Here is a 19,011-nt window from a genome sequence, read left to right on the forward strand (position 1 = left end):
GGGAATGAACTACACGACTTGTGGGTGGAGATGGGAGGGAAAACCTAGGAGAGAGTGAAAGGATGACATTGTCCAAAAATAAATGTACTCTTTATCTGACTTATGTAACTATAACCCCTCTGCATAGCACCTTTATAATCACAATTAAAAATGAAAGGAACAGGAAATCATTGGAATAACAGAAGCATATGGAGTATGATGGGTACACAGGGTAGTCATACCATTTTGCAGGACTTGGTCTCTCCGCATGAGAGAAATTTCTGTATAATTTCCTAGAAGGGATTATTCTCTTCTGAGGACATAGATGTGTTTCTGCCTTCAATTAGGCTGAAGGACAACTGCCACACTGACTTCAGGATCCATATCTTCTATTGGCCTCATCCTACCCCAAACACAGCCTGGAACCCAACACAATAAGGACTGTATCAGAGAGAAAGAATACCATTGTCCTGGTTGAGGTATGGCCCTAGGCCAATTGTGTCCACCTTTATGATCTCATTAAAACGACAGAAATAGAGATGATCTCCATGATCCCTTCCAGTAAGATACAAAAAGGAAACAACTGACACATACAAATTAGAGTTAGCAAAGATTGTTTAGTAAAAGGACTAAATACAATGGTGTGGGTATGGTATAGAGAACCCACCATGGGTAAGTTATTATTGGCTACTTCCATGTTCAAAAAAGACAAAAGACGGCAACTTAGAAAGGGAGAATTATGATTGGGTGAGTGGCTCATACTTGTCATCCAAACTACTCTGGAAGTAGAATTCAGAAGAATTAGAGTGCAAGGTCAGATCCCAAAGGACAATAACTTCATGAGGCCTCCATCTCAACCAATAAAAGCCTGGTTCAGTGACACACACCTGTCATCCCAGCTATGTGGGAAGCATAAATATGAGGATTACAGTTCTGGGCATAGATGTGAGACTCTAGTCAAAAATACCTAAAGCACAAAAGGCTGGGGTATGACTTAAGAGGTAAAAGACAAGATGCCAAGTTCAAACTCTAGCATCATCACCACCCCTAAAAAGGGGGAACTCATATAAAAAGAGCCATTTTGAGACAGTTGTGGCTATTGATGAAGGGACATAGCTAAGCTGCAGAGAAGATCAGCAAAATAAATCCTCCAAACTCATTTTCTTTTCTCCTCCAACTTCCTGATGGCGTCCCCACTGGACAAACACAATGAAAGCTAGAGGGAAAAGTGCTTTCCTGGGACTGAGAGCAGGGTGGAGAAAGGAGGAAAGAGGATCTGGATGGGCAAAAAACAGCTTTTCAGGGTCAGCCCTCATTACACATTTGCTTTTCAAAAAAATGACCTTTAATAAGGAAGAAAAAAATGAGGGCCAAGATGTTTTCTTCAGTATACATAAAGTATGTCTATTTCATATCATTTTTACACAATATTCTCACATCTACAAGGGTCAAAATCAAGTCAGCTGCCTGCCTTCACTTAAGAATATAACTTGCACTATTGCTGAAACACATAGGACAGATGCTTAGAGGACAAAATAAAGACAAAAATGGGGGGGCGGGGAGAGAAGCACTGAGATGATATAGAAATACTCAGACAACAATAAGTATCTACTAGATGCTGCAAGAGTACATGACACCGTCCCTTCTCTAGATGAAGCCTAACGTATCATTGGAGCCAATCATAAGAAAGTGTAGTATAGCATGGAACACTAAATTGTACATTGAAGGAAATGAGAAGAAAGATATAACCATGGACTTGCCTGATGGTGACATGTCTCATGAAGGAGATGGCATTTCAGCTAGTTTGGAGTCCAGGTTGTTATGAATAAGCCAGTAGCAGGAAAAAAACACATTCTAAGCCAAGAGTAACAAAGGCCTTGAAATCAAACAAGGCACAGTCTCAGCCAGGAGTAAAAAGCAAGGCAGCAAGGCCTATTTGTAAGTAAAGGATTTGGGGGTTAGGGGAAAGAGATTAAACCAAGGCTTGAACTTGAGACCTTGAACTATCCCTTAACTTTTTCATTCTATCACTTGAGCCACAGCTCTACTCTGGTTTTTCAATGGTTAACTGGAGATAGGAGTTTCATAGATTTGTCTTGACAGGCTAGGTTAACTTCAACTACAATCCTCATATCTCTGCCTTCTGAGAAGCTAGGATTACAATATGAGCCACCATTGCCTATCTAGTAAAGGATTTATTAAAAAGGAAATGCTAAGCTTTTTTATTGGATCATGGATTCTTTAACATTACTGCTCTCCATAGTTTATGGGATAGTAAACCGTGTCTCGCCCAGGGCCACACAATTACTTTACAAAATGACTGCAACTCCACTAACACCCTCACCTCAGGGGGCACAGGGGTTGGCCAGCCTGGCCAAGAGAGAATAAGGTTATGGAAAAGACTTAATCCACCCACAGAAGCCCAAGCATGTTGAGCATGTCGATGAAGTGATGACAATACTGTTTCCAGAACATTAATCATGCCACAGTGAACAGAGATCATAATTGACAATAGTGATGAGCCAAAAAGAAAAAGAAAGAAAAAAGAAGATACTTCAGAAGCTGGTGAAGTAATGGTAGGGGAAAAAGTGCTGTATGTCCAGATTAGGACAGGCATCTGCAGTGAGATCAGACAGAAAGAAACAAACACATCAGATATCATAAGGAGTGACAAAACTGGTGACTTGGTGGATGTCAGGAAGAAAGAATGAAGATTAAAATACTAACCACATGGCTTATCATAGTTACCAAACGTAACCTTTTCCCACCTTCCAGCTCAATTTCCCCAGCCAGGTTTCTTCCCCAGTAGCCATTTTCCAGCTTCTAAATCTAGCCTTCTCAATTTTTCAGATTTTGTAGGCCTGCTGTGTGTTGGGCAGTGAGGGTTAGATTCTAAGAAGCAGTGAAGACAACCATAGTAATCATGGTAATAGAAATATTTATAAGTTCTTGCCAGAGCCTGCCGGCTACGAAAGGGAATCCTGAATTAGGGGGCGAGGATGAGAAAAAAAAAGACACAAGACAAAGGATGGGGTCGGGAGGCCTGCAGCTCAAGACTGCAGCACCGTTTATTTTTAACTTTCCCTAACATATACTGTTAGAAGTCAAGAAGTAGCATAAGGTTACTATAGTCCAGAAAAACAAGGAAAATTTCAGTAAAAACAGAGTGCAGTAAAGACAAGACAAGGTCAACTGGTTGAAAGTAAAACAAACTCTGCAGACATACCAAAGCAATCCCGGGCACCTGGTGTCTTTCAAGTAAGCCAGTTTCTTGTATGTGCCTTCAAGCGAGCACAGGGGTCAAGATGACCTTTGGGCTTTACTGTCAGCTCCCAACTAGTTCTTATTCCGTGCACTGTTCTAAATGCTTTGGATTAACTCCATTGACTCCCAGGATAACTCATTAGGGTAACCAAAAATTATTATTGCTCCTTTAGAAAAACAGAAGACCAGGAGAAAACCACACAATAGATACCAAAAATTAAGCAATGGAGTTGGACTATAATCCTGGTAGGCAGCCTCTAGGCCCACCCACTTAACACTGTTGCAGAACTCTCAAAGGCCGTCTAGAAGCTTCCATGTTTTGGGGCTCTAAAATCATAAACCATTTACATAGCATTTACCTTGAAAAGATATATTACTTCCCTTCCATTAGACTGTAATGACTGCTAAGATCTTTAAGGACAGGAGTTTTATCCCACTCATCTTTTTGCTGTTTGAACTTCTACTCGTGTACTTCATATCAAGATGAATAAAATCTGAGAACAAAAAGATAACAGCATTGTAACAATTAGGTGTCAATGATGCCTAGACTAAAATCATACATTTTTATTTAAGTATGCACCTGCAGATTTTCCCTCACTGTGTTTGAGAAGTTTGCCAAAGAAAACACATAGATTTTATCAATATCTCAATTCTCCTAATCACTCAGCAAGTTGGCAAAAGGGTATCAACTCCATCCAACACTTGTACGGTTCTCTCTCAGCAGGCTGTCAGAACTCCCTTTCCCATTCCTCAGAACCCTGCTCATGACTCACATAGAGCCTACACTCCTCTACAGTACTACCCCATGATGGTTGGGTCTTTGTGTTTGCCTCTCCAAATGGGCACTACTCCTTGAGGAGCAAACTGTATTTAGTCACTGGTATAAACTCCAGTCAAATTGCAAGTGCTCACTACAACCTGTTGAAAGAATGAATAAATGAATGGCCATTATTGATCCGCTCCACTAGGCTGACCCATTAGGAGTCTTAACCTGCTTGACCTCTCCAGGCCTCACTACTACTGCTACTGCACACGTTGGAAGACCCTACATGCCTTCAAAAGACTCCGCTTAAGTTCCACTGGTGCCATTAAATTCCAGTGGTGCCTCATTCTAACATGACTCTTTGCTCAATGATCTTTTAATGTCAGTTCAACATAATGAAAACTGTATCTGCTCATTAAAAACAAAACTCCAGTGCAGAGGAACTATGCTACTCCAAGCAAACACCAATATTTTCTAAATCTTTGGGGGGTTTTCTATGACAGTAAATAATGCCTTAGATAATTTGGGAAGCAGACTGAAGGGAAGTAAGCCATGGGAACACAGAAGATGCCTAGGAAATATTCACTCTTCTGCCCTCTACTCCCACAATCACTTACCATTTACATAGCACCTAAGATGATAACATATATTAATTCCCTTCCACTAGATTGCATGACTGGTGAGATCTTTAAGGATGGGAGTTTGATCTCATCCATCTTGCTCTTGTTTAAACTTCTGCCCATAGGGACATTACAGAGAAATGGATAAAATCTGAGGACAAAGAGATAACAGTGGATTGTAGCAATCAAGTTATCAATGATGCCTCCATTAAAATGATGCATTTTAGCCCAGTAATTATATGAAATTGTTACATGGGACCTCATCATTTCACTGAAGCCAAGTAGTGATTCAACAAATGGCACGCACAAATACAGGCATCCCAGGTACTTTTGTGCAAAGGTCTCCCTTCACATATTCTGTGACTTAATGTAATTGTAACTGAGATCTCCTTACACTGCTTTTAACTACCCAGAATTGGACTGGGGTTTTATATTTTCCACCTGGGTTAAAGTTCAAGGATACTACTGAAGCAAGACTGATAATGTAAGATCTAAATTCTGTGGTAATTACCAATAAAAATAAATAGTCAAAATGTCTCTTTAATTAAAGATTTCCTTTCCAACAAATAGGTTTTATGAATATCAAGGATTCAGCATCCTCATTAAACCTTATTTTTCTATTTTGATTTATCACAGCCTTCATTTATTGTATGTTATCTTTATCAAAAATCCATTCCCATGGTTAGGCTGCTGGCATTTTTTTTAAAACCACCGTTTCACTTGCATGTGCTAGCAAGTTGGAGGCACTGCAGGTTGTCAGGTGGTAACTTCTCTGAAGATAAACTCCCCATTAATGTTCTTGGCCATGGTTCCCTTTCCCTGAAGAAACTTTTTGCAGCTTTCAGAAACTGGAATGTGTAGCTACAATTTTAATTTAAATAAACAAGTACAAATAGAATAGTATATAATAAATCCTTATCCTTTGCAATACGTTGGTACTTCCACAGTGTTTTGTTCTGTTTATTCCCATGAGGAGAAGTATGTGGCAAAAGTCAGATACTTTAGCTGTGCAAACCAAATCCACCACAGGAGAGAACACACACACACACACACACACACACACACACACATACACACTCACAGAGAGAGAGAAAGAGAGAGAGAGAGAGAGAGAGAGAGAGAGAGAGAGAGAGAGAGAGAAAGTTATAGTAGGAATAAGCCAAAATCTAGGAATCAAACAAGCAAGCCTGTAACAGCTCAGCCACCCATCATGTATTGTTAGGAAAAATAATCACCACCCCCAGCCTCAGATTCCTGAAATCTAGAGATAATATCTACCATTCTAGCTCAGCACCTCATTCCAGAGACATAAACTCTGTCCTGCTTTTCTCACCATAAGTTTTACAAAGAAGATTTCTGTGATATTTAATATACTGTACTTTGATCAAATTCCCCTCGCAATATTACTTTTTATTCTTACTCCTCCCTCTTTGTTTTTAAAGTTTTTAGTGGTTATGTCATTTTTTCATATACATATGTATATATATATATCTTCTTTAATATTCATCACTGCCATCCTCTTCTTCCCTCATCACAGTATCACAAAAGTATTACATCATTACAAAACACATGATATGCATTTAAATATCTGTAATTTTTGTTTTTATATGTGTAATAAATTTTTAACAAGGGATATATCAGAGGCTATGGGAAGATATGAAATAATTTTGCATCATATATTAAAGCCTTGAATCCTTCCCTAACTCTTATGCCAAATTCTACGCACCATGTGTCCAAGGAAATATCTTTTGTTTGTTTATTTAGAAACCAATTCTAGCTTAGAAAACATATACAAAGTATGGTTCATAACTTTGGAAGCAAGTATCACTTCTAGTCTGGATTTCTATTCTTGCAAGAAAAATTTTGCTTCCAAACATGATATATCTAAACCTCTCTCTTTCAGTCAGTCAGAAGTTAGTTTAAAATACTAGGGGTTAACTCTTCACCTCTTGTGTGAAAAACCTCCACATCATGGTCTTCAAATGAACCTACAAGGCAATGATATCCTTCCCTATGGAACAGAAAACTAATCCACAATAACCTCACAAATTCAAAATGTTAAAAACCATTAGTGTCATTAAATCTGAAGCTAAATCAATCAGTACTCACATACAATTTCCTACTCAAATTATCACTTCACTATAAACACATATGTATAATTTTTGAAATTGTGCTTTGATGGCTTTCACTGACATGTGGCAACTTTTAAGCACTAAATTGTTTAGCACATAATTTTAATTCTTCCTTTTGGTTGCTTACAGTTTTCTACAATGCCCTTTCTGCATGATTCTATTACACTCTATGCTAGTTCTCTTGCCTGTCCAACTACTTAAAACTGCTTTAACCATAAATTTCAAAAACTTTACTTTGACCATAATTTTACAGCTTAACTTTTTTTCAAATTCTTCATTCAGAGCAACCTGAATTGAAGCTGAGAGAAAAATGCCTTTAACAGTTGCTCAATGTTCTTCAAAAAGCAAAAAAAAAGCATAATGAAACTGATGCTCATCTGAACTCCACCCATCTCCAATTTCAACACAGCAAGTCACCTGTTTGTTCTTAGGGCAAATTGAGAAGCACACGTATTGGTATTGGATATTGCTGAAGATAATTTATGCAATCATAAGCCAAAGATGCTACGTTGACAAAAAGAAAACCATACAAGTAAGCAAACCCTAACACACTTGAGACACGCCCTCCCGGTATATAAAGGCTTGTCTCTGTCCTCGGCAGCAGGCACTCCCTGAGCTAACCAGTACCACCATGTCTGTTCGGTACACCTCAAGCAAGCAGTTCTCTTCCTCCCGCAGTGGAGGAGGAGGAGGAGGAGGAGCATCATCCATCAGAATTTCCAGCAGCAAAGGGTCCCATGGTGGTGGACTTAGCTCAGGAAGATTCAGTAGTGGCTCCTTCAGCCGTGGGAGTTCTGGTGGAGGCTGCTTTGGGAGCTCCTCAGGTGGCTATGGAGGAGGTTTTGGTGGAGGGAGCTTCGGTGGGGGTTTTGGAGGAGGCAGCTTTGGTGGGGGCTTTGGTGGAGGCAGCTTTGGTGGAGGCTTTGGTGGAGGCAGCTTTGGTGGCGGTAGCTATGGCGGTGGAGGCTACGGTGGTGGAGGATATGGCGGTGGAGGAGATGGTGGCCTTCTCTCTGGAAATGAAAAAGTAACCATGCAGAACCTGAATGATCGCCTGGCTAGCTACTTGGATAAAGTGCGGGCTCTGGAAGAATCAAACTATGAGCTGGAAAGTAAAATCAAGGAGTGGTATGAAAAACACGGCAACTCGAGCCAGAGAGAGCCTAGAGATTATAGCAAATACTACCAAACCATTGAGGACCTTAAAAATCAGGTAAGCAGCATTTTAAAATCCAACCTTAAATCTATTTCTATCCATGTAGTGCAGGTAAGTAAATAAGAACTTAAGCCTAATGTAGCTATTCATTGCATGCACCTAAGGTACTTGCTTCTAAACATAATGTAGTGTCATCTAAGATAAATATTTGTGATGGTATCATTGTGGCAGTCTTCATCCAGTAAATGTTGATGAGAGACTACTGAGAATGTTTTAGGTTTCTAATGAGCATATAATGAGTCCATAGTTAAAATATATTAGGTCATTTACAAATGTAGGCACTAAAAGAAATATTAAATGGAAAAGATTGATAACAAGCCACTTCTGGTACTGATGTTTCAGGAAACATGAATTCTTCATCATGGAAATGAAATACTATATGCCTCCAGGGAATCTGTGACCTTTGCCTACAAATTGGCTACAAGTTCAGGGTACACATACTTAAGAAGTATTTAGAGTAAATTATATACAGGTATGAGTCAGTTGAAAGTTGGCTGAAATGCATGAAAACTGCATAGCAAAAAAGAGAAAGACACTTACTAGAATCCAGCTACACAATTCCAGTGAGTTTTTAGAACAGAATTACACCAAAGAGCATTGAAACTTCATGAGAATTGAAGTATCAGGGTTAGCTGGTGGTTTTCTATTTAAGCTATTTAAACTATTCTCCCTCAAGACTCTGGGAGAAAATAACAAAAGCAGAGTTCATCTACACCACTGTAAAAGCCACATCTTCATCTGACCTCTTTTTAAATAATTTGTGCTTCTCTTTCCAGATCCTCAGTCTTACAACAGACAATGCCAATGTCCTTCTTCAGATTGATAACGCCAGGCTGGCAGCCGATGACTTCAGACTGAAGTAAGTGAAGTGAATGTGGTCCAATATTGTATTCAACAATGATTTTAGATAGATACTCAAAACAAGATTTACAATTTCCTGAATTCATCCAAATGGTACAAGAATTGTCTAGGAAATTTCCTTTTCATTATTACCTTTTTAACAATTTTTAAAGAAAGAAAATGCATTAAAAGGAACTAACATCCAGCCTTCTCTGTATTAAATCACCAACACTCCTGTGTGGACTAGTGTGTTTTAATGTTAGCATTGATATTAAACCTACTTTATATTTGCTTTGTAAACAATCTCTGCTGAGAGATGGTTTCTAGTATTTGTATCATACTTGTTTCAGGTATGAGAATGAAGTGGCTCTGCGTCAAAGTGTGGATGCCGACATCAATGGGCTGCGCAGAGTTCTGGATGAGCTGACCCTCACTAAGTCTGACCTGGAGATGCAGATAGAGAGTCTGACTGAAGAGCTGGCCTACCTGAAGAAGAACCATGAAGAGGTGACACAAAACTCTATTTCTCCCAGCCAAGAAAAGGTTCATTATGGTCCTGGCACAGTCATTAAACCTATGTGTTCCTCAAATAGGAAATGCGAGACCTTCAAAACGTGTCCACTGGTGATGTTAATGTAGAAATGAATGCTGCCCCAGGTGTTGATCTGACTCAACTTTTGAATAACATGAGAAGCCAATATGAACAACTTGCTGAGCAAAACCGTAAGGACGCCGAAGCCTGGTTCAATGAAAAGGTAAGTGAATCCCTCTTTATAAGGAAGTCCATGGAAGTTTTCTTATCCTGCCAGGGTTTTCTCATCTTTTCATCTGTTTTTACTATTCTAGAGCAAGGAACTGACTACAGAAATTGACAGCAACATTGAACAAATGTCCAGCCATAAATCTGAAATTACCGAATTGAGACGCACTGTGCAAGGTCTGGAAATAGAACTACAGTCACAACTGGCCCTGGTATGTTAAAAGTCCTCTGAAAAAATGTTTATTGTATTATACAAGGTCTTCACTCATACAAAGCTGAGGACAAGAAACCAGAAACAAACCAGAAGTTCTATGTTCATGGAGAAAAAGAATTATTAGCATTGATGTAAGAGGGTTGAAATTCCAATGCTGCCATTAGACATAAAACAAATTCTAGTCATTTTCCTAAAAATTTCTTCTAGGATGTCTTATTGCATACTTTGATAAGTTTCAAAATACTGAATTGACAAGGTCACTAAACAACAACAAAATCTTTCCAGAAACAATCCCTGGAATCCTCCTTGGCAGAAACAGAAGGTCGCTACTGCATGCAGCTCTCACAGATTCAGGCCCAGATCTCCTCTTTGGAGGAACAGCTCCAACAGATCAGAGCTGAAACCGAGTGCCAGAATACAGAATACCAACAACTCCTGGACATTAAGATCCGACTGGAGAATGAAATTCAAACCTACCGCAGCCTGCTAGAAGGAGAAGGAAGGTAAAATTCAAAACTGAACACTTACTCCAATTTTTCATTCAATATTTCAGATAGTGAGACTTATTACTCAAAGCCTAGGGAAAATGCCAGAGGATGGGAGGCAAGAAGGGAAGTGGAAAGCAAGCAGTCTGGTTTTCTCATAGATTTGGTCCAAGCATGATTGGTGAAGGCCTGCGGCTCCCGCCTGTAATCCTAGATATTCCAGAGGCTTAGTTACGAGGGTGGTTCAAAGTCAGGCTGAGCAGGGAAAGTCTGTGAGACTCTCATCCCCGGTTGACCACCAAAAAGCCAAAAGTGAAGCTGTGGTTCTAGTGGTAGAGCACCTGCCTTGAGCAAGAAAGACAAAGGAAACGGCAAAGCCGAGAGTTCAAGGCCCAGGACCAGCACAAAAAGCAAAACAGCAAAAGCCTGACTCTTAGGGTTGTATGCTTTTTGTTCTGAATTCTAAACACACTCGGCATGCTTGCAGTTCCCTCAGAGGACATGTTGCTTGTCTGCTCAAACAAACATGGCACCGCGAGCGTGCTCTAGTCCCCAAGCTGAGACATAACCAAACATGGCCTCACCCCACTTAGTTCCGGAGGCGGTGGATCCTACGGCGGCGGACGCGGCGGCGGAAGTTCCGGTGGCGGCAGCTACGGCGGAAGTTCCGGCGGTGGCGGCCACGGCGGAAGTTCCGGCGGCAGCTATGGCGGCGGCAGCTCAGGCGGCGGCGGCCATGGAGGCAGTTCCGGCGGCGGCTACGGCGGCGGAAGTTCCAGCGGCGGCTACGGCGGCGGAAGTTCCGGCGGCGGCGGTGGTCATGGCGGCAGTTCCGGCGGTGGCTATGGCGGCGGCTCCAGTGCAGGCCAGAGCGGAAGTGGTGGCTTTAAGTCTTCTTCTTCCGGATCCGCTGGAGAGTCATCTAAGGGACCAAGGTCAGCAGAAAATATCTGGGGTAATCAGCATTAGTTTTAACTTTCTGCGATGGTTTGACCTTTTCTTTCTTTTGCTCTTTAAGTCCAAGAGCTGGTTTGTTGTTTTGTTCTTTTTTAAATGAAATATTAGGATCTTCATGTGCATTTTTAAATAAACTATATCTTGACACCAAATGGCCTGGCCTATATGCCACCCAAAACTTAAACGTCCCTTGGGCTTAATGTTAATTTTCTTCCTTTAAATTTAAAAAAAAAGTTGATTTTTTAAAAATATACGCTTATGAATTAGCCTAGGAGCCTTACAATTTGGCCTATAAATTGGCCTAAATCCTAATTTTTCTTTGTTACTATTCATACAGATACTAACAAAACCAGAGTGATCAAGACCATTATTGAAGAAGTGACACCTGATGGTAGAGTCCTTTCATCCATAGTTGAATCAGAAACCAAGAAACACTACTATTAAGCTACAAAGAGAGGAACCAGTCTCCCTCCACACAGCCCGTTCTACACAGATGCATGGAAGATAAAACCGTGCAAGAAAATGCTGTGGAAATGGCCTGTGGAAGTAGGCTCGCTCCTTGAACATAAGGTGTCTGAAAGGTGTTCTGTGATTTCTATATTTCTTCTTCTCACTTTACCAGAAAGTATTCTTTTGATGATGAAAAAAAAAAAAAAAAAGGAAAACTTTCTGTACTCATTTACTAATGAATTTCAATAAACTTTCTTACTGGTGCAAATTTACCTAAATTTGTCAGAGTTTATATTCGTCGTCATATGGGTATCCTCAGACCAAGATAATCTTACTTGAGTGAAAAAAGTCCATGAATCCTCAGGTATAACTCAACAATATTCAGGAAACTCTCAGCACTGTGGCTTTAAATTATTAATTTGTGCTACTTTTAAAATCTCAAGACCCTACTTACCTAAAAGTAAAACTGGAAATTTCTGGTTCTTTTCCTTCTTATATTTGCCTGCCCTTATTTTCTTCCAATTACCATATTACTTTTTGGTTGCTATTCTGCTTAAAAGATACTTTCAATACCTGCCAACCCAACAGAAATCATGTCAAAATCATCATACTCAGCAAAATTATTTGGTGTCAGGTGATGCTAACGTGGACAAAAGCACACATCTAAAGTCTCCTGTCCCCTCCCCTCACCACTGCCAGTGATTATTACTAAAGACCTGGTACTTCCAGAGTAAGCTCAAATATATCTCTCCACCAGTAGAAACCAAGCTGACATTACTAGTACTTGGCTAAGGATACTATGGGGCTGGTATATGCCCCTAAGCCTATCTCATGTTCCCTAGTGGTCAGCACCCTTGATTTCAGCTCCACTTTTTCCCGGGATCTGAGCCTTGAGCCTCTGTTATTTGGGACTCTACTTTGTAGACACTAATTCTCTTACACACAGTTCCAGCTTGTGCTCTGGAGGTCAGTAGCTCTCCAAGGAGGACTACATTCTCATTTCCTTTGCATCAAGAATCTCAGAAGAGAAAGCCTTGTTCACATGTGTACCTTAAGAACCTTTGGAAAGCTAGATTTTAATCCCAATGAGATGAGTACCACATCTATCTTACTCATCAATGTAAACTCAAACAGCACAGTTCTCAACACATAAATAAATAGCTAAAGCTCAATAAATACTGGCTGAGTGACAACATAAATGAGCCATGTCCAAATGAGCAAATACCCACAGCATCACCCAAGGCAAATCTAGAAATGCTGGGATTTAAAAATAATAAAGAGTAATTATCATCAAAGTTCACTACTGGCATGTATAAAATGCCATCATGAAAACCATCACTTGGTAAAATTAATATACAATACTTTAAAATAGACCTTGTAAAACAAAAGAAAACTGGAAGAATAAAGTTACTTGAGCTAGAAAAAAAGTGTTCATGTCACTCGAGGTCTCCAAAGTACTGGGATCTTTGCTAGTTCTCCATCTTCAGTACTTCTTCCATGGAAAATATCCACACTCTGGTAAAGGCTGTCCCTAACTTTTACTCTTGAGTAATAGCAATCCCATTTCCCAGCAGGTGATTTTAGGAGCCTCAGACACTGAGTCATAACCAGTGAGGACAGAAATTGAATCTGTGTAGTTCCTCAAGTACCTTCTGGGGTTGTTAGGACAAGGTAAGGACTGAAGCAAACAGCTCCCTTCAGGGTTGAATAGAAGCTGTAAACACTAGTGCAAAGAGAACCCTCCCCACCACAAACAAGGGAGAGAAGGCACAGCAGCAGACACAGCAACAGTTGGAAAAGGGACAAAGCTACTGGCCCAGGTCAAGAGCTTGATACATAGCACCAGCAGTAAAATCAATCAATCAATCAAATATTTTAGTCACCAATTACAAGACCTCAGCAGGAGGAGGGAAGGGTTTGGAGTGCCTGATGGTTTAGTTCAGTGAGTCAAGTCCACTAATTCATTCAACACACATGGATGGAGCATGATAGATCAAGCTAGGTCCTGGAAATAAAAAATGGTTAAGACATTGCCATGGCATGTGATATGTATCATGGCAGATGTATATATGTCAGGTGAGGAGAAGCATAGGCCAAGAATCATGACCTCCAAGCCAGAATGGCATGTCAGAGACTAATTAAAAGGTGGAAAGCAAATTCTTGAACCATCAAAGGCCCTCGTTACAGATGCTGCTGTGAGGCACCCAGCGTCACCATGGCTTCTATAGTAAAATCTCTGCACAGTCATTTTTTTCTTATCCATCATCACATCTATGAAGTCCTTTTATTCCCTGTGAGAGAACAGAGTCATATTTTCTGAATGTTATTAGACTTCCTAGGAGAACAATATCTTGCCTACTAAAGTAGTCATCCTGATTTTCCTCCCTTTCCATCTCGTATGGCCTTATCAGAGGCAGCCATTACCAAATCTAATGCCAATCACCAAAATTAATGCCAGTCTCATCCTTTTTATTTTCACTACCCTGTCTTAAGACATCTTAGTATCTCTCTGCAACCAGCTTTCTACTGGTTTCTGGTCCCTCCGCTCACTCCCTTCCCATCCATTCCCCATATAGCAGCCAGAACAATCTTTCTAAAATAACCTCTCTGCTAAAATCTCCCAACAGCTTCTTCCCTCTACGCTCAGAGTCAAATTCCAAATCCCTCAACTAGACAGACTCTTTGAATATAGTTCATGCTGGCCTAGAACTTACTCTATAGCTCAGACTAGTCTTGAACTCATGAGTTTCTGTCCCCAACCTATGAAGATGTAGGCTACCATACTAAACTACCCAAGAAGTCTCTTTAAAGGCATTCCCCTGCCATCTTCTTGCCCTGTACACACACGTTTCTCCCCCTGGTGTGGGTATGGGTGATTTGAGGGTGTCCTCTCAGTGGTACATGTGTGGGAAGCTTAGTCCCAGCACAACAATGTTCAGACAGTGGTAGGATCTTTCAAAAAGAAGGACTGACTGGTGGGCACTGTGAGTGGTTGTGGGCTCTGTCCTGGGAAGGAATGGATGAAGCTCATGTGCAATCTGATCAGTTCTCTGACAAGGGTTTTGAAGGGACGATCCTGCTCTTCCTGTGCTCTGACTGCCGTCCCTTCCCTCTCTCACACACTCCCTCGGTGACGCATTCTCATGAGCACCTTATCCGGGCCAAGCAGAGACCAATCTATGCTTACAGAGCCTCTTTCCATTAGAAAGGCCTCAGCCTCAAGGATCCCATTATAGCAAGGGGAAGTGGGCTAACACATGCTAGGGCTACATGTGAGTGTTCTGTTCATGTTCTCCCAGAATGTCCCTCCGATTTCCTGCCCTGGATAGTACTTTCTGGTCTTCCTATATGTAAATTAAGGTTCTTTTATCATAAGTTTCTCCTAGTTTCCTTCCCAAGTTTTTTGTTTGTTTGTTTTGGTTGGTTGTGGGTCTTGAACTCAGGGCCTGGGCACAGTCCCTGAGACTCTTTATGCTCAAGGCTAGCACTCTACCAATTGAGCTACAGAGCCACTACCAGTTTTTGAGTGGTTAATTGGAGATAAGCATCTTCCAGGGATTTTTCTGCCCAGGCCAGACTTGAGCCACCATCCTTAGATTCAGCCTTCTTTGTAGCTAGGATCACAAGTGTGAGCCACTGGCTCCTGGATTTTTTTTTTTTTTTTTTTTTTTTTTGGCTAGTTCTGGGGCTTGAACACAGTGTCTGAGCATTGTCCCTTAGTTTTTTCATTCAAGGCTGGTACTACACCACCTGAGCCACAATTACACTTTGATAGTTAACTGGAGATAAGAGTTTCACTAATTTTGCTGCCCAAGCTAGGTTTGAACCACAATGCTCAGGCCTCAGCTTCCTGAGTAACTAGGATTACAAGCTCATTACATTACTCATGTAATGGGCTTATTACAAGCATGAGCCCAATGCCCTCCCTGATTTTTTTTTAAAAACAATTTATAATTGTGATTAAAATAATGGCTACTTACTTAAGACTGTCCACTAAACAATAGGCTCCACAAGAATGGAGAAATGTGTTTTAGTTGCTTCCCCTCTGTGCTCTTGGCACAGAATAAATGCTCATCAAACAAACATTTCTTAAATAATGAATGAATGGCATTTGATAGGCAACATGGCCATAGTCTAGAGTTTTATTGTGTTATTAATTTGAAATACTGGGGGGGGGGGGGGAACTCAAAGGAATATGTTTATGCCTTTCATTAAAGAGTAATTTTTGTGCTTTTCTTTTTTAACCTATCCCTAAGATGATTCTGTGTACTGAAAAGACCAACACACCAAGTGACAAGGCCTATTCTGGGCTTTATTCACCCAGCTTGATGCTATGTGTTCTTGAACATTTCTTTTTTTTTTTTTTGGGGGGGGGGGGGGGGGTCCGGTCATGGGGCCTGAACTCTGGGCCTGGGCGCTGTCCCTCAGCTCTTCAGCTCAAGGCTAGCACTCTACCACTCGAGCCACAGTGCCACTTCCGGCTTTTTTCTTTTTGCTTATGTGGTGCTGAGGAATCGAACCCAGGGCCTCATGCATGCAAGGCAAGCGCTCTACCACTGAGCCACCTTCCCAGCCCAAACATTTCTATTCCTTAGTTTCTTCATCTTTGGAATAGACAAAGGAAACTTCCCTCTTCTTAACTGCTTCCTTCCTATAAAATTCAAATGAGATAATACTCAGGAAATCCCTTGAAGCTTCATCAGCCTATCAATGTAAGTCAATCTTGTATTTGAGTCATTGTGCTCTGGAGGGGGGAAATAGATTCTGAGTCTGGTGCTGGTGTCTTGAGCCTGTAATCCGAGCTAGTCAGTAGACTGAGATGTGAGGACTGAGGTTCAAAGCTAGCCAGGGAGGAAAGCCCATAAGACTCTTAGTCCAATTAAGCCCTAGAAAGCCAGAAGTGGAGCTGTGGATTCTTAAGCAATAAAATTAAGGCACGGGGCTTAGGCCCTGTGTTGAATCCCAAGGACCAGCACAAAAAAAAAAGAGAGAGAGAGAAAGAGAAAGAGAAAGTAAAAGAAAAAAGAAGTTTCTGAGCTCTTAAGGACCCAGGCTCAAGCAGATTCATCCTGAGCAACTGAGCAGCAACAGCCATTTGTAGGGGAGTGCTGCCCCCTAGTGGAAAGAGAGCACAGAACCAGTTTGGTCCACAAATGGGATTGCCAAAGAATTGGCTTACTAGAGCGAAGAAGAAAGGAGGAGGAGGGGGAGGGGGAGGGGGAGGGGGAGGGGGAGGAGGAGAAGAGGAGAAGGAAGAGGAGGAGGAAGCAGCAGCTTGTTTTCTTTCTTTTTGGTGGTACTTAAATTCTCATATAATGTAATTTTGTATAGTGTCTTGAGACATGTATAAATCGTGAAAATGACAAATCAATGTAGTGAGGACACTAAGTCTTTTCAAAATTTTCACATAAAAAATGAAGGGGGGAAAGGGAGAAAATGCAGTCAAGAATTCACTGTATATGCCACAAAATTAAGAAAAGTAAAGGGAGAGGTGGGTCAAGGGGGTGAGAATGTTGGAGGGGTGACACTGATCAAGATGCATTGTATTCCTAAACTGCTTCGTTAAATGGCAACTCCCTTGTACAAATAGGTAAAGATTTTTTTAATTTTTAAATGTAATATGGAAGACAGGTGCTGTTGGCTTACACCAGGTAATCCTAGATATTTAGGAAGCTGAGATCTGAAGATCACCATTCGAAACCAGCCGAGGCAGGAAAATCCATGAGACTCTTATCTCCAATTAACCACCACAGAAGTGGAACTGTGGCTCATGTGGTAAAGCACTACCCTTGAGCACAAAAGCTCAGAAACAGTGCCCAAGCCCTGAGTTCAAGTCCCCAAACTAGCACCAAAAACAAGCAATAATGTTTTGCTTTCCTCCCCACCCCCCACCCCCCACCACCTGTGGTAATACTGGGATTAGAACTTAGGCCTAGGATATGCCCCTGGCACTTCTGGCTAAGTTATTTTTTCAGATAGGGTCATGTATTTTTTGCCTGGGCTCACTTAGACCTACTAACACTTTCCACATAGCTGGAATCACATCACACCCAACCATAGCCAGCTCTTTTTGTGAGAAGGGGTTTCACAAACACTTTTGCCTTTCTTCTGGCCTCAAACCACAATCTTCCAGATGGCTGCCTTCCAAGTATCTGAGATTGTTGATATACACCATGAAGCCTGTCTCTTCTGTTGTTTGAGTTTTTTAATATATTCTTTTGAAAACATTTTATTTACATATAAGATTGCAAACACATTACACCAATTAGTTGTCTAATTATTACTTAATAATTATAATAAATAATTAGTAATGATTAATAGTGCCTAGTAATAATAATATGTATGCTGGTTAAATGATCATCAGACATGGGAAAAGTTCACAATTCTTACTATATGCTAATCTACTAATTAGATATTTCCATTTAAATGATTAAGGAAAACAATTCATACGACATGTTAAGATTATGGATGGTGGGCTGGGAAGGTGGTTCAGTGGTAGAGCGCTTGCCTTGCATGCATGAGGCCCTGGGTTTGATTCCTCAACACCACATAAGCAGGGGGGGAAAAAAGCCGGAAGTGGCGCTGTGGCTCAAGTGGTAGAGCGCTAGCCTTGAGCTGAAGAGCTGAGGGACAGTGCCCAGGCCCAAAGTTCGGGCCAACGACCGGACCCCAAGATTATGGATGATGATATATAAAGTAAGTGTTCATATCAGCATGCATTCTTTTCTTTAAATTTTAGTGAGGATTTATTTAGTACAACAGGGGTAAAGCAGGAAGAAACAGAAAGGGAAACATGTCCTGCTCCCCATGCTGGAAATCAGTTAAAGACAAAATGTCAGCTGGGTGTTTGTGGCTCAGGCCTGCTGGCTTCTCAGGAGGCTAAGATCTGAGTATCAAGATTCTAAGCCAGCTCAGGCAGCAAAGTCCATGATACCTTTATCTCATATATTTGGAATATATATATATATATATGCATATATATGCCAATACTGGGGCTTAAACTCAGGACCTGGGCATTGTCCCTTAGTTCTTTCTCTCAAGGATGGCACTCTACCACTTGAGCCACAGCTCGACTTCCAGCTTTTGGGTGGTTATTTGGAAATAAGAGTCTCACAGAGTTTCCTACCGTAGCTGGCTTTGAACTGAGATCCTCAGATCTCAGCCTCCTGAGTAGATAGAACTACAGGCATAAACCACTAGCACAGGGCAATATATTTTTAATAACATGGTTTGGGGGTTTTGGTTTTGGGGGGTTTTTTTTTGCTCTCGTGGGATAAAAATATAGTTCTGTGGTTAATGAGCCTTTATAATTGAGACTCTACTGTAACTGA

The 19,011-nt window shown here is 40.9% G+C and overlaps 1 protein-coding gene across 1 annotated transcript; it reads left to right on the plus strand.

Moving 5' to 3' along the window:
• The first annotated feature begins 7,389 nt into the window (after positions 1–7,389).
• Krt10 (keratin 10) lies at positions 7,390–11,952 on the plus strand. Its single transcript, XM_042673775.1, has 8 exons — positions 7,390–7,971; positions 8,751–8,833; positions 9,165–9,321; positions 9,408–9,569; positions 9,661–9,786; positions 10,074–10,291; positions 10,867–11,228; positions 11,568–11,952. Exons 1-8 carry the CDS (start codon positions 7,390–7,392, stop codon positions 11,672–11,674), a joined length of 1,797 nt encoding a protein of 598 aa, XP_042529709.1. The 3' UTR covers positions 11,675–11,952.
• Positions 11,953–19,011: the final 7,059 nt, after the last annotated feature.

The sequence above is a fragment of the Dipodomys spectabilis genome, unplaced genomic scaffold (assembly GCF_019054845.1).
Source record: "Dipodomys spectabilis isolate Male_0828 unplaced genomic scaffold, ASM1905484v1 ptg000018l, whole genome shotgun sequence".
NCBI lineage: Eukaryota > Metazoa > Chordata > Mammalia > Rodentia > Heteromyidae > Dipodomys > Dipodomys spectabilis.

Bases quoted from the DNA above. Each gene is read 5' to 3' on its own strand.
- Krt10 (XM_042673775.1), top strand. From the start codon at position 7,390: ATGTCTGTTCGGTACACCTCAAGCAAGCAGTTCTCTTCCTCCCGCAGT. The intron at 9,570-9,660 runs GTAAGTGAATCC...TTACTATTCTAG, and splicing joins AAGCCTGGTTCAATGAAAAG to AGCAAGGAACTGACTACAGA. The intron at 10,292-10,866 runs GTAAAATTCAAA...CACCCCACTTAG, and splicing joins CTGCTAGAAGGAGAAGGAAG to TTCCGGAGGCGGTGGATCCT.